Source organism: Solanum tuberosum, unplaced genomic scaffold (assembly GCF_000226075.1).
Source record: "Solanum tuberosum cultivar DM 1-3 516 R44 unplaced genomic scaffold, SolTub_3.0 scf00085, whole genome shotgun sequence".
In the NCBI taxonomy this organism is placed as follows: Eukaryota; Viridiplantae; Streptophyta; class Magnoliopsida; order Solanales; family Solanaceae; genus Solanum; species Solanum tuberosum.
Window position 1 is genome coordinate 11,716 of NW_006239014.1, and position 16,660 is coordinate 28,375.

At 30.0% G+C, this 16,660-nt stretch overlaps 2 protein-coding genes across 2 annotated transcripts; both read right to left on the reverse strand.

The window, feature by feature from the left end:
• Positions 1-1,659: 1,659 nt before the first annotated feature.
• Positions 1,660-3,203, reverse strand: LOC102594542 (homeobox-leucine zipper protein HAT22-like). Its single transcript, XM_006346818.2, has 3 exons — positions 2,610-3,203; positions 2,261-2,340; positions 1,660-2,111 (listed from the first exon to the last, which is right to left on the reverse strand). The coding sequence occupies exons 1-3, from the start codon at positions 3,033-3,035 to the stop codon at positions 1,853-1,855; spliced, it is 765 nt and encodes a 254-aa protein (XP_006346880.1). The 5' UTR covers positions 3,036-3,203; the 3' UTR covers positions 1,660-1,852.
• Positions 3,204-10,968: 7,765 nt separating this feature from the next.
• On the reverse strand, positions 10,969-12,316 carry LOC102594864 (uncharacterized). The gene has a single exon (XM_006346819.2). The coding sequence runs from the start codon at positions 12,127-12,129 to the stop codon at positions 11,086-11,088; it is 1,044 nt and encodes a 347-aa protein (XP_006346881.1). The 5' UTR covers positions 12,130-12,316; the 3' UTR covers positions 10,969-11,085.
• Positions 12,317-16,660: the final 4,344 nt, after the last annotated feature.

A 16,660-nucleotide genomic window follows, 5' to 3' on the forward strand; every position in this document is an offset into this window, starting at 1 on the left:
GCAGTGGTTGCAAATGATACATCAAAGAGGTAGTAGTAGGTTGTGATACTGATACAATTAGTCTCCATGTTCATAATGTAACTTATGAGAAACTTGCTAGGCATGGGGTACGTGTGATCTTTTCAATATCACATGATATGTGCGTCCCACATAGATCTCCTCAAAATCTCTCTTCACATTCACTCCCATGACTTTTTGTGAAGTTAATTTACTTAAAATGTAAAGCATGTATATCTTGAGCGGCTTGCGTGCGCTGTTGACGAAGCTATTTCTTCTGACTGGATGTTCGGTATCCACCTCTCTTCGTCCCTATCCTATTGTGGCCTATGGGAAAAAAACACTTCATATTCCATTGCACTACAAAACATGTTCAGACGATTCATCATAACTTAACTATATATATTTGGCCTACTTATCAACCAATGAGACTGTATATGTACGCACATAAAAGGAGTCAAAATTTAAAGTTTATGTATTTTTATGACGATGTCAAATTAATCTCTATACGCCCATTATATGGGAGGCCATGTCTCCTTCACTTTTTCATGTTGATACTTTCTCAATAAATAAAAACTAAAAAAAATAGAGACAAATGCACGTGAGCTGACTCCTACCTTTGGCTTTCCACATACACATCATCTCTATCATGACTAACCTCTCCTTGTTCAACAATCCAAATCATTATCTTTTTGTTTCGTTAATTAAGGTATAAAGACTACCTAATTAGACAACATTACTTTATAATCTCCTTTTTCTTATATATATATAGAGAGAGAGAAGAACTAGATCATGCATATTAATTGTATTATTTTCTTCATTTTAATTTATATAATGTTGTTTAATCAATTTGTAATTTAAAAAATAAAGAGAAACTCTTAAAATTTATGAATCAAAATAAAATCATAGAAGAAAATAAATTTATATTTTAAATAAAGAAAAATGATATTATTTTATAAATAAATAAAGAAAACCCACATAAATTAGAAGAAAAGAAATTTACATACAATGACGCAGGAAACTGCATTTCATGTATACATTGAGATTTAATAGTATATCTGTATATGTACCAACTTTTTGGTATTATCAGATTAAATGGACCAACACCAACAGGCAACACACCTACATGATTTTTAAACATATATATTCGATAATCTGTAAAATAAAGTAATCATTTTTAATTATAATCCAGAGGTGAATTCAAAATTTTAATTTCATGGTTCTAATAAAGGTATTTCAGAATATACAAAAACAAGTGCCGTTATCCTTCCAGCTGTTAATGGGTTCCCATCTCCTGTCACTTAGATTTGTTGTTCTTGAGCTGAGGGTCTCCCGGAAACAGCCTCTCTACCTCCACGAGGTAGTGGCAAGGTCTGCGTACAATTTACCCTCCCCAGACCCCACCTAGTGGGATCTCACTGGGCATGTTGTTGTTGTTGTAGAATTTCGAAAAAGATTACTGAGATTTTGGATATCCACACGGATCCGGCCCTGTTTATTGAATTGATAATCGTAAAGTTCTTTACGAATCTCAGTATATATTATTAAGCTAAACTCAAAATAATATCTCAAGTAATTTGAAAATGATCAGGAGATGAAGAACCACAGATAACCAAAAATAAGTATATTTCTTAACAATTTACATAGTTGTACTACGACAAATTAAAGAAACAAATGAGTAAATAAAATATTGATTAATGATTAATTAGCAAACCTCTAATTAACAAATGAACTATACAAGTCATTTCATTATAGTACAAATTAAACCCTTAACCAAAAAAAAAAAATCTTAATAAGTTTTGGGAGATTTCCTGAGAATTTAATTAATCAACAAGACAATTTGAATACTAATTAATTAACAAGCTGCGGAGGGATTGGTAAAGGAGCCGTAGCGGTGATGAGGCTTGGTTGAGTTTTGGGCGGCGCCGGCTCTTTCGCAGGAAGGACACACAGTGAGGGTGGCTGCAGCCGGCAGCTTCATGTACAACGGCTGCCCAACTTTTAAAGCTTTCAGTTCTTGCAATTCTTTGTAAAGCTTCCTGTTTTCATCTGTTAGTGTCTCACAACATTTCTTTAAAAACTCGCAATCCACCTCTGTTTGCTTCAACTTCGTTCTGTAAAAACCATAAACATCTAATTTAATTCGATTCATAATTTATTGTGTAAGTGATTTTTACGTATTTATATTAAGAAATCTATTAAATATATATATAAAATATGTATCGTTGAGTATGCGTGGATATTAAGGAATAAGATATCAAACCTTGCTCTTCTATTCTGGAACCAAACTTCAACTTGACGAGGCCTTACGTTAAGCTTCCTTGCTAAGTGCTGTTTTTGCTTCTGAATTATTCGAAAATTGTGAATCATCAGTTTTGGTCATTTAGAAAATCCAATATCTATACAAATTAAATCAAATTTGGGTAGGATTACGTAAATTGAGATGGAGAAAATATAAGATATAGTGACAACTCGCAACTTTCATATGGTATCAGAGTATTAGAAATTTTTGAAATTTCAATTCTCACGATCAGTCATGTGTTTGACTCATGAAAGAACGATTTAAACTTTTAAATGAAATGATCTGGCGAGAAAAAGGATGGATAGCTTACAGGATTAAGAGTGCTCTGTTTCTTGAAGCTTTCCTCTAACAGAGCAGATTGTACTTTGGTGAGCCTAAGTTTCTTCTTTCCATTTGAAGCATCATCATCTTCATAATAATCTTCATCATGATTTACTCTACAAGAAATCACTCTTTCTACTTCTGTCACCTCACTACCAATATCTCTTTCCCTTTTCACACTGCCATTTGAATACGACGAAGCAACAGATAATTGATCCTTATTTTCCGTCTTCAGATCTACCATCTGATGATCACCGGAAGAAAGGCTTAAATTCAGAGAGGGCTCAAAACCGAGATCGAATTTAACTGCAGCTACTTGTCCGTGTTTTTTTGATGTTTGATTCCCCATTGATGAAAAGCCTAATCCTAAATCAAGACCAGCACTGCTATATATATTATCACAAGTACTATCCATGATCAGTGAGAAATCGTATATATTTAGTAGCAATTCTGAGTTTTGTTGAAATCTATAAAGAGAGCCTTGGAAGGTTGATATTCTGGTTAAATTAGGGAAACAGGGGAATAAGGAAAATGAAATTGAAGAAAGACGTTTTTCTTGCTCGGTGGGTTAAAATGGAGCACTACAGTTTATACTATATAGTACTAGTACTATTGATTTCTTCTGACCCCATATGAAATTTTCAGATTCAAACTTCTAAATTTTTAATAATTAACAATTTAAAAAATTTAAAGCATACATAAAATAATTCAATTTTTTTTTTTAATGAATTATTAAAATTTTAATTATATCACGTAAATTTGAGAAGGAGAAAATAGCAATAATCAAAGGGATGAATAATATTGGTAACAAATTGTGAAATGTCTGTTTCTCGCTTGTCATAGGTTGACATTTGACCCCCACCAAACCAATGTGTAATCCCTGTATAAGTGTGTCAACAAGTGAGGAACTCTTTCTATTTTGGATATTAGATGATTATTAATTCTTAAATATTAAATAATAAAGAATTCACACTTAATCAGCACTCTTCTCTCCAATTTTGAAAGAGTCTTAATTTTTATACATTCAAAGTGTAAATTATTTTTAACAATATGAAGTCATGTAAATAATAGTGGTCTATGGTAAATGAATTAATTAGTTATTTGATGCTTGAACATGTTAAACTATATTTAGTAGTGTAGTATTTATTTTTTCCACCTGTACAGTCAATGTATATATAAATTGAAGAAAAAAAAAAGATTCTCGAAGGATCACGTGGCAATGGAAGAGAAATCAAGAAAAGGATAATATAACAAAATCATGAGCTAATTTTTATGTACTTTTATTTATAACAAAATCATGAACTAATTTTGAAGTCCATTTCATTTTGTTTGATTTCCAACGAGAAACTATATTAAGAGAATATATTTTGAGAAGAGTGGTAATGCTTGCAAGAATATGATTTATCAACATTCAACAAGTATCCAAATCTTTGCTTGACTAAAAAAGTAGATGCAATGTGTTTCCTTTTCATCTGCTGTTTCTAATAATTAGGACCTCGCTTACCATTGATAAATGAATTTGACTTATATATACAAACACATTTCATAAATATAACAAATTTAACTTATATATAATGGTGTTGTATACAACTTCTACAACATCAGTGTACTTTAATCTTATGTAGCAAATGATATATTATCTTTACGAGTTACATTTTGTAAATAATTATTTTTTAGGTGACTTAATAATATTAATTTTTGTAGGAATAATTCCCTAATAAGGCATGAGAAGGTCCCGCTAACACCAATCATGCACCAATCAGAAAGGTGTGATGCACACTGTTTCACAATCCACAATTCCTTAATTTACGTTGATCCTACTTAGGTTGTTACTTTTAGCACTTTATTCTATTGATGATGAATATTAGATAAGAAAAACGTCATGTCTCTTTGTTCTAATTAAAAATTTAGTGTTCTTCCCCCACCTTTTTTTTTTTTTTTTTAAATTATTAAATCCGACAATGTCCATCGATTTTATTAATTTTATTTCGCGAAAAAAATTGATGGGGCATAGGGTGTGTATCGGTCGGTTCGGTTTATCGGTTTTCGGTTTTTAAGTATGCTAAACCGATAATCAAACCAAGAAGATATTTGTTATCGGTTTTGGTTTTTAACGGTTCGATTTTCGGTTTAACCAATAAGAAAATGATTTCAAAACAAATATATGACTTGTCCAACAATTTAATAAAAAGGAGAGAAATCTAATTACTCATTGAGTACAAAGATTCTGCTTAGTGTAGTAAAAGTATAGCAAATAAATACTCATTAATTAACAATCCTAGTAGTTGCCTAAAAAAGACTAAAGTAATACTAAAACCTAAAAGATAAATGCAGAGAGCAGAGTTAATTAAGTAATGTTAATTGTGTAGGGTCCTTATAGTTAAAGTCTAATATAGTGATTATATTAATATTTTTTGTTTGATATTTATGTATGACTAAAAATTAAAATAGTGAATTATTATATTCTTAATGGGTTATCGGTTAACTCAATAACCCAATATTAAAAAATCAATATCGAATCGATAACTCAATAATTTTTTTTATAAAACCATTAAATAACCGTTAACCCAATAACAATAAACCAATAATACTTTTTTCGATTCGATTTTTCACACCCCTACATGGCATACCAATAGTCTCCGTGGTTTCACGTGAAAATTAAAAATTAGTAAAACCGAAGGAAAAGATCAATTTTTCCACGATATATTAAATCTGAATCATTCTTTTCCTAGAGTTTTTAGTAGTGCTATAGTAATAGAATTTATTTGGGCATCTTTGCATTTCACACGCAGAACACAACAGGTAGGCATGTACCATGTTATTAAACTAGCCAATTGGATTAAATCGACTAAGAAATGGAAAAAAAAAATAGTCTAACAGTAGCTATCTTTTGGATGGAACTTCAACTTCTTGTTATAAAAGGAAAAGGTTTTAAAAATCTCAGGGTGTAGCATCATAACCTAGTACAGAATAATGGGATTAGGTAAGAATCTTGCACAATTATTTTCGTATTGTCAATTTTAATTAATTATTATAAATTCAACCCTACTTTCGTGTCATTGAAAATATAATTAAATAAATAAAAATATGTCTTTATCATAATTTAAAATTTTAGATGAGATGTTTTGATTTCTTTTTTTGGAATATGAACAAAGAAGAGAAGATAAACTCGCGGTATTAGAGCAGACAATGATTCTAAGATCAAATCTCATGACTACGTATTATAAATAAATAAAAAATATTATGTGCTTGAATAATGAAAAAAATCAGACCCACACATGATGAAATATGTTAAGAATATAATTAAGTAAATAAAAATATATTTTATTTAACATATTAAATTTTTAGATGAGTTTGTCACATGCTCTAACACATGCAAGTTTGCTCGTGAAGATGCTCAGAAATTATTAAGGGATTTGTTCTGTTGAAAAGTGCACAGTTGAAAGATGATCCTTTGTGCACATAAATTGATTGATTTTAGTTGAACTGGAATTAATAGTTTAAGGTAGTTAGAGAAAATGTTTAGTGCATCCTCTTATTTGATTTTTTTTTAGAGAAAATGTTTGGTGCATCCTCTTATTTGATTTAATTGCTTTTTTTTTGTATATATGTATAGCGAAATAGACAGTTTTCAATTGTATATGTATAGCAAATTATACATATATATGTTTGCTATAGAGCGCAATTATGCAAACTTTGCTATAACATACAAATATGATTTTTTTGTTTGCTATATGTGAAAGTTGCTCTTTTTTTTTTTTCAATTTCGAGTCAAGTATTGAAAATTATTTTATTACAATATGTGGCGGTAAAACTTGAATATAATAGCTCCATATCTATTTTAATACCATATCAACAATTCATTTATATTGGAGTAGACGAAGTAGGTAATTGCAATTACCAAAAACTTCCGCAACAATCGATTTTTGTCGACGTAACTGATGACATTTTTTCCTTTTAATTTCCAACATGATACATTTCTCATTCAACACGTTGAATTGACAATCCACGTAAGTACGTAATTTGGAATTATTTTTCCATTTTGTGTGGTACGTATTGACTATTTTACTTTTAACAAGTTTTTCAATTATTAACTAAAGAAAAATCTACGTGGTCGTCATAAGTGCTGATACATCATCATTTATTTGGTCAGTGTACATCATAATACAAATCAATCATCATATAATGTGTACATAACTGTAACTATTTGAAAGTAATTTCCAGAATTGTATTTTGTATGAACAGTAGGATATATTTGGTCTTTGTCGCCATAATTGACATCAAACTCAAGGTGCCAAATGTTGAAAATACAATGGCAAAAATAGAATTATTTGGAACAGAATATAATTTATGATGTGGACACTCAAATTCTGATTTATGCAATTGAGTGACACGAAAAAGGTACATTCTACACAGAACGTCATCTAAGTTCGGTCTTATATACAGCCATACATATACATTATTTTACACAATGCCAATACCTTTGTGCTACGTGGATAACAACAAATATAGTTTGTTAATATTATTCATATGATGAAAAGGAGAGATTGATTATAAGTAGCAAAATTGATGTCGTTAAATAATGAGCAAAACGATATAAATTTTATTAGTTTAAGGCCTAATGGAGTGTTTTCAATTTAGTTTTTGAAATTATCTTTCATATCATATTATTTTGTCAAATATATGTATCTGAGACATTCTTATATTTCAAATATATGCATGTCAAATTAGGTATAATTTTCCAAATACATTGCATCGATCTTAATTTGCATGTATATGCAATACACTGACTCTTTCGTTCGTCTCTCTTTCTATATATGTAGTATCAAAGATTCATGTATCTGGTATCATAATATACATGTGGACTCTCTCGCTCGCCTTTCTATCTAGTATCTATGATACATATATCTGACTTGAAATCTGAAAGAATGGTATATCGTTCTGACTTGAAATCTTGACAAAATTATTAATTAGTAAACAATATGTAATTATGTCAAACTATAAAATGGATTAATATTTGTGTAATTAGATAATTTTTCTATAAAAAAAATAGTTCAACTTAAATTATCATTAGCGGAAAGATAACTCACTACTTTAAACTCTGGGTTGCATGAAAAGCTACAAGTTACAAGGTTGCACATTCTTTGGGCCCAATTATCACAGTACTGAGCCCAAGTATTCACAACTAGTGGTGGAGATACAAAATGGGACAAGTACATGATTAAGTAGTCATCTAGATGAAACAATGGACAATTGAATGGCCACAAAAATTTGGTAGCCTTTTAAAGCCAATTTTGAACTTCTAACTCACATTAAAAGCACTATTGTTGTTGTAATTTGATGCAAAATCACCTGTTTCAAAATTACCCCAATTTCAGATATGAACTTCTCACTACATTTCAATTCTTTTAAAATAAGGAAAAGAACATTTGTATCCCAAAAAAGAAACTATTTATAAGTGGATATCTATTTACTTTCACACACCCTGTTTTTAACTACTAAATCGCGTTTACTGCTTGATACCATCAGAGTATATCTATACTCTGATGGTATCAAAGAGGGAGAGACAGTGTTTCAGTGAAAATACTACTCAGTTACTCCTTGATACCATTAGAGGAAGAGGCAGTGTTTTCGTAAAAAGACTACTTAATTACTGTCTGATACCATCGGAGTATACAGATACCATCAAAGTATATATATACTCTCACTACATCAAAAATGATTTTTAGCGACAATTAATTAACAACAATAGCTTAATTGCCACTAAATATGTACTTTTAGCGTCAATTAGTACTGTTACCATTGACGGAGTAGAAATATGGAAATTAGTTATAGAGATCCGGAGGGTTATAACTTGAAAATAGAATGGGCTTAAAGGTCATTTAACCCACATCTTACCATTTTCTATCAATTATCTGTCTTTTCTCTCCAAATTAGCGTATAACTTCAAATTAGTCGTATTTCTTCTCTTTTTTATGAATGATTTTCTTCCTTCTCCTTTTCTTTCATGGATGATTCTTCAAATTCTCTATAAATTCAAACTCAATGACGGTGTGCTTCCTCTCCTTTGCTCTGAAAAAAAGTTGTCGTTATTGATTCGTAATGATTTACGAAGCTCCAATGACAGTAATGAGAGAAATTAAGTTTTGAAGCTTAAGTTTAAATTGTGGATTTATGAAATTGTTGTTTTGGAAGATTGGATATATCACAAAGAGATTATATCTTGAATTTGAGGCAACTTTGATAATTTTTTCAAGGAATCAAACACACATTGGATTCATGTATCAATACACATGTATTGTATTCATGTATTATCTGTTCATTGTTATATATTTGTATTAACAGTGTATATTCATCGCTAGAATGTATTTGGAAAAGCAATTGATGTGTATATATTTCTTGATTTTTATGATGTATGATGTCAATTTATTGAAGTGAAATTATTTCTTGTTATACTTTGTATCAAGTTTATTTTTCTATATTTGCTATTGATTTTATATGTATATCAACGTATCAATTATACGTGTTCCTTGTTATTCATTTTGTATCAATGTATTTGAGTGTATTTTGTAACTTTTTAAAAGTTTATATCAATGTATTTAAGTGTATTAGTTCATTGTTATACATTTGTATCATGTATTTGAGTATATATTTTGCTAGTTATTATATATTTATATTAATATATTTGAGTGTTTCTATAGTGTATTCGTCCCCAAAATGTATTTATATCAATATCGTATCAATGTATTTCAGTGGATTTCTTTTGTAACAATAGAAAAAAAATTCATATATCAATGTCGTACAAGTAATAATTAGTGATATAGAGAAATCAATGAATAAAAAAAAGATCCAGTAAGATTTCACAGTCTTATCGATTATGAAAGATTAAGATGATTTATGCTAAACAATTTATTTTTAAAAAAAATATATTGCACAATTCATGTAATGCATTACATATTGTATTTGTTTGAATATACTGATATCAAACAATAATATAGCTACAAATTTTAATTAGCCAAAATATAGCAAAAAAAATCTAACTTCATCTTAATATAGCTATTTCTGAAATTTCATCTTTCAATTTACCTAATCCACTCTGCTCCTAAGGAAAATAGCAAAAGTCCCCTTTTCTTCCGTTTTCTATCTATCAAAAAATTAATAAAGAATATTTCAGGGAACAATTATTAATGACCCTACAAATGGAAAATTTTGTTTTAATTGGAGACTTTTTGTTCATCTAGCTTTTGCTCATACATATACAATTAGATACTAATTCACGCGATTTTAATTAGAATTGGATTTTATATACATAATAATCCTTGCGATGCTAATTAGACGACTATGAGCGCAATAAGTTAAGTTTTATCACTTTTTTCATTCAAGTGGAACGAACAATTAGGATATAAATAGAAGAAAGTCAACCATATAAAGATTAAATCAATTAAAATGGTTACCAAGGTTTGCATGTGGATTAGTCCTCCGATACATACGCATTTCATTCTTATCATTATCACGTTTTAAGGATACGATGTAGGAGTAATAATAAATTAACAAGCATTATACTTATCTTGTTATAAATTTATTTTGTTTTCAATATTTTTACCCATAAAGTCTGTCCAAATATTTGTGAAAAGAGTAAGGTGAGGCACATTGGAGATTTTATATTTGAGCATGATTGATATTGTGAGGCACATTGGAGATTTTATATTTGAGCATTATTGATATTGAAGACTCTTTTTAAGTATAAATTATAGGAACCACATATTATAAGTACTAAATAACATCCTATCTCTTCTAGTTTTCTATTTATCAAAAATCCCTTAAAAATGATGTTTGCGGGATACATAGTGTTGTGCACGGGATACATTAGGTTTGATACATTCCACATAGCGGGATACATAGCGTTGTGCACGGGATACATGCGGGATACATAGGTAAATAAGAGATTTTTGAAAATTTTGAAATAAGTAGGGATAAATGGATATTAAGGTAAGTAAAGGAGTGTAGTTAAGTAATTTGTCTTTTTTTAATCCATCTATCTAACTATCTTCACAAGATTCCATTTATAGAATTATAAGTCATCGATATCGGAGGATTTTAAAGAATTTATCAAAAATAATCTATCTATTTGACCAAATTTTACTATTACAAGTCATCTATAACAAATGTTATTGATATTGAGGCTTTTTGAAAAACTTATCAAAAATAATTTATCTACTTTCATCAAATTTCACTCGTAGAATTACGAATCACCCCTATAAACCCCACTAATAAAATTATAAGTTTAATAAATTCTATACAAGTCGAACTAAAAAATTTCAAGAATAAAAAAAGAAATATAGACAAGATTGATCTGAAGAATACTTTTCTATCATTTGATATTAATTCAACTAAATTGTATACGGTAGTAAAAATGAAAAGTATACTACAATTCCTATACTAATATTTGATTAACGCAAATTCATTTAACTTGTTTTGTGATAAAAATCAATGCAAGAATCTTCTTCCATAAAAATTTCCTCAAAAGATCCTAGAGTGTCCACCACATCTTCCGTACTCCACCCCGCACGTAATAACAAACTCTCGTGCGATTCCACCTCCTTCTTGTTGACAAATACGACGGCATCGCTGCATCTCCTCCGGTCACCGGAATCACCGTCGCCGGAATCATCCATCATCATCATCTCTCTAACATCCTCTTCTTTCCACCCTGCTTCCGTCAACCTCAAAAACACATCCTCTAAATACCCTTCTAGATCCTCACTCCACCACCGCCGGTGCTTTCCACCGCCAACCGCCGCTGCCATTTGACCCATCTCCGCCATTTCCGTCCAGAAGTCAATCTTCCTCGCTTCCGTCGCCGCCCATGACGGTGCATTCATCAAGTTAAACAAACTGGGTCTTCTCAGAATCATCTCGTTTCTCTGAAATTCTACTTGTTGAAAAAACCCAGAGATATCAAAACACCATAATTTGACCTGTCCATCGTGAACGTAAAACACAGGATTCCCAGCCAAACAGGGCGTACACGGAATATAAAAATGCTGATAAATCGGAACGAGAACAGGGGCATTTTTTAAGAACCCATTTGCCGTATCCACAGCTTGATCATTATCAATTGGCCTATTCCCCCAAAATTCAACCCAAAAATTGCGTTTCTTCACTTGTTTACACAAACTCAAAATGGGCAAATTCTTGATGATCTCTAATTGCTGTTGAGATGAGCATCGCCAATTGGGAAATCCAGGGCCAATGGGTAGACCTTCTTGAAGAATAGAACGGAGATCAGGTGGGAAAGTAAAACTGAAATTAGATTCAATGGTGGAGAATTCAACGTCGGAAAGTCCTTTTTCAACGATTAGATTGGATGATTTGAGGTGTTGTATGACATTTTTAGCGTAGGCTGCATATGAAAAGCAAACTTTTGTTGGTTTTGGATTGTAGATTTTGATGGGGCTCAATGTTTCTGCAAGTGTTGCTGCCATGGCTAATGAGCCAAAACAGAGCATGAACTAATAGAAAGTGTTCTTTGGATATATGAATTTATAAAGGATTTGATTTCTAATGAAAGAAAGTGAGAGATTATAGTAGGAAGAAGTTAGAGTAAATAAGGGAGAATTTGGTGGGATGGAGATGATTTCACTAATCCTAAAAATAAATTGATTCACCATTTTGGTCAAACAATAATAACAACACTCCATAAGTTTATGGAAAGATATGTATATGCGGTTTTATTCTTATCTTGTGAGTCACAAACTTATTTTTGATAAATTCGTTCATCTAATAATAATATCTTTTATTTATTTTAATTTATGTGATGCATTTTTTTATTTCATTTAAAAAAGATTTAAATATTTTTATTTAATAAATATTTAATGACTTTATCAATATATTTTAAATAATTGATTCAAGTAGTTTTAAACTATCTAAATTTTCACTTTCACCATTTTGTAATTTCCTTTTTTTATTTCCTCTTATTCACTGAGAAGATTTGATTATCATATCATCTAAAATATAATTAAAGATATCTAAATAATGACGATTTATTAAAAAAATTTGATCGTATATTTTGGTTAGTAGGGAAGAAGAAGTCGTTGATGAGTGATGTAGAAAAAATTGGTCAAGAGAAAATGGTCCGTGACAATTGATGTTGTCGAAAATCTTGTTCATTAACATTGACTAAGTTGAAGTTAGCGATGTGGATTGAGATTTCAAGAAAAAATGTACATAAATATATAATTTTAGATACTATAATTTCTAATTTTTTTTTTTATCATTTTTCAAAAACTATAAAAACTCCCTTTTTTTTCCTTTTAATCTCGGATACATTCCTCTCATTATGAACCAGGTTCATAATTATGTATATGATATATAACTATGACAAATTTGATTATATTTTAGTATCCAATACATACACCCACAGTTATTAATATGAAAGACTATATATATGTCGACCAATGTATTTAATAACAGAGTAGAAACTGTGTATCTGACAACATAAGAATGTATCCGACACAATAAATCTTACGTAATGTATAGTTTGTAACGTATCCAACAACAAAAGAATGTATACGTGAGCGATAGAAAATATGGAATTTATGTAACTGAAAAAACTTTTGAGATAAAATGTAATTAGCCTTCAAGTGTATGTGATTTCTGTCCAAAAATAAATTATATAAAATATGAATTCATATTTAATCAAATTTTAATATAAATACTAAATATCAACTAAAAAAAATCACGAAAAAACACAAATTGAGGAATCGAATACTAAGAATGTGGACAGATTAAGGGAATAGGTAGAAACTTGTGATCTCATTTTCACGCAAATCTTATCATGAATCTAGAACAATGGTATCTCAAAATTATGCTTTTATTTTTTGAAAAGAAAAGAAAAAGTAGAACAGATGATTCCATATATCTCAATTTTCATCACATTTTTTTATGGTGTCAAAATTTTCACTTGTCGTGATATCATCTCATTTTCAATTATTTTGTCTTTTTCAATATTTTCAAACACCAAAGAACTTGAAGACGGCAACAATCAACCCACCCAAAAAAATAAAAACAAAAAGACGAAAAATCTGAGAGTTGGAAATTTTAATATTTTAAAATTAAAAGAAAAATGAAAGAGAAATTAGTATTAATAAGTTTTGAGTATCCATAAATATCTTATGAAGAAAGATTTACTATAAAATAGTGTTTTTAAAGGTATTTTATGGTGGGGCATATCAAAAAAAGTTTTGAAGTATAGATTAATAGGACGTACGTCTTATAATTTGAGGTTAATACCTGAACATATAAACGTTAGTTCCGATCGAGCGTATGCGCTAATTTTGTTTTTTATTGTTTTAAACTGTTTTTGCTATAAATTAGTATTATTTATTATATATTACTGTAATAACACACACATATATATATATATATATATATAAAGCGATTCTCATAGAAAAGACATAATCATAAATAATTTTAAGCTAATTGTGCTTCAAATTGATAGGACAGAGATTTCTTAGTACTATATTCATTAGACTGTTATAAAACTTAAGAACAAAAGAATAATATAAAGATGAAGACAAGAAGAATATAAGATGAGAGGAACAATATGAGATAACTTTCTTTCTTTCAAGTGTACACTAAATCTTCAAGTCTATACAATATGAACCCTTATGCCTCTATTTATAGTGTAACACAGAGGCATACAAAATGTTAGTCATAAACATGACACTAACATGAATATAATGGGGGAGGTTATGGAAGTGAAATGTTATAAGAATAATGGTTATAAAGGTGGAGGTTATGGAGGTTATGGTTATCTACATAATGGAGGAAAGTAATGGAGTAAATTCTTGATGTAGTGGACATCCACAATATATTATTTTATAACACTCCCCCTTGAATGTTCATATATAATATGCCTCGTTAAAACCTTACTAGGAAAAAATCCCGTGGGAAAAAATCCTAGTGAAGGAAAAAGAGTACACATATCTTTTAATACACTTTAATGTTGCCTCGTTAAAAATCTTACCAGGAAAACCCAATTGGGATAAAACCATGGTTAAGGAAAAGAGTACAATGTGTATTTTTCTCCCCATGATAAAAACTTTACTTGATATCTCGAAAACAATGCATTCCAATCTGGTATCACAACTTCTCAAATATTGATGTTGACAATCTTTAGTGAATAAGTTTACAAAATTATCACTTGAATGGATCTTTGAACGTCTATCTCACCATTTTGTTGAAGATCATGTGTGAAAAAGACTTTTGGTGAAATATACTTTGTCCGATCTCCCTTGATTGTATACTCCCTTCAATTGAACTATATATCATTTTCATATATGGTGGCTGGAATATCCTTTTCAAAAGAAAATCACATATTTTCTGAATATGATAGATCATGGTTCCAACCAAACACACTCCTGACTTTATTCATAGATCAATATTATTGCTGCATGATTTAAAGAAGTGGTTACTAATGTGATTCTTTGAATTTCTAAGATATCGTTGTGTCTCCATATGTAATTAATAGTCCATTTGCGATCGAGCTTTATGCAGATCAAATAAATATTTTGCATCTACATAATCAAATCATTTCTGACTTAGGGATTGATCATTTCAATTTTATTGAAGCTCGTCTTTTCTTCTGAAAGAAAATCACACATCTTCTATATGTTGAGTCACTTTCTTTGTTAGTTTCTTGTCATAACTTGAATGATAATATGAAAATCCTTCCACATAACTTTCGTTATGTATATCAAATAATCTTCTAGCATTTGCATAACCAACAATCTGTAAGTGCACCAATTGCACTAATACATGACATTTTAAATCATTTTCATGAGATCGAAAATATTCTTTCTGTGTGTTAAGCAGTCTCAAAACCATTAGGTACTCAATGGAATTGCTTTAAGACCTTTTAAATCCTTTAAGGATTTTTCATATAACCTTCGTCGTCTAGTTAGACATAATAATCATTCATTATGCATATTCAAGTATTTCATCTATTGCCAGACTGAAACAAGTCTCATTGCATCCACCATTGGAGAATATATCTCCATTTAATAATGTCAATTTTTTTGTGAAAATCCTTTATTCCCCGAGGCACAAACCGCACATTATATCTTACAGTTATATTTTCTCACAATGATTCATTTGTACCATACCAACATTATATTTTGATCCATGAACTATAAGATCAAAAACATCACTTTTCTAAGTGAAACAAAATATACTTGAATAGTGCCAATAATTTATTTGTCCACACTATATGACAGATTTGAATTTAAGATCCTCGTAACCATTTTATAGCATTGAGTGCTACTTCATATCAAAGATACCGTCGACGGTCATTTTTGATATCGATTCCAATACGACATAACTTATCGAAATCTCTTCATTTTTCATCATTTTCAGGTACCTGAATCTTTGCCAATTTTTTATGAAGTGTTATGTCATAGTGCTCTTTCAAAGCACTTACCTCATTATCATGACCATTTTGATAATTTGCTCATTTCCTTCCTCAAGGAGTTTTACTTTGGAATCGATTGGTCTATCACGGTTCTGGCGTACCATAGACTCTGTCCTTTAAGGGCTATTTATTGAAGCATTTGCAGCATAATTAAAATATTGGGTCAGCAAATACATCTGGCAAATTATTTGCAACATTTTGCAAATGAATTATCTTTTGAACTTCAAGTTCACATTTTTTTAACGAGGATCTAGATAATTCACCCCACACATAATTTTCAGCTGTTAAACATATCTCCCCCTAATGTTAGGAAATCTAACATTTACTTCCAACCTCATTTGGGGATCCATCTTTGTGCGTGGTGGAGCAATAGAATCATATGTGCACGCATCAAATTTTTAGATGGAAATTATTTGGTTCCTGACCCTGAACCAATTGTGATGGCAGAATCTTGTTAGCTTGATGCATACACGTTAAATAAACTCATTTCATATAAAATTTTATTTGAGATATTTGTTCTCATAATCAATGGTCTAGCTATAATTGGAGGCAAACAATTTCTGCTAAAC

Coding starts and splice junctions, on each gene's coding strand:
- LOC102594864 (XM_006346819.2), bottom strand. CDS start 12,129: ATGCTCTGTTTTGGCTCATTAGCCATGGCAGCAACACTTGCAGAAACA.
- LOC102594542 (XM_006346818.2), bottom strand. CDS start 3,035: ATGGATAGTACTTGTGATAATATATATAGCAGTGCTGGTCTTGATTTA. Junction 2,341..2,609: donor AACAGAGCACTCTTAATCCT/GTAAGCTATCCA, acceptor CGAATAATTCAG/AAGCAAAAACAGCACTTAGC. Junction 2,112..2,260: donor TTCCAGAATAGAAGAGCAAG/GTTTGATATCTT, acceptor TGGTTTTTACAG/AACGAAGTTGAAGCAAACAG.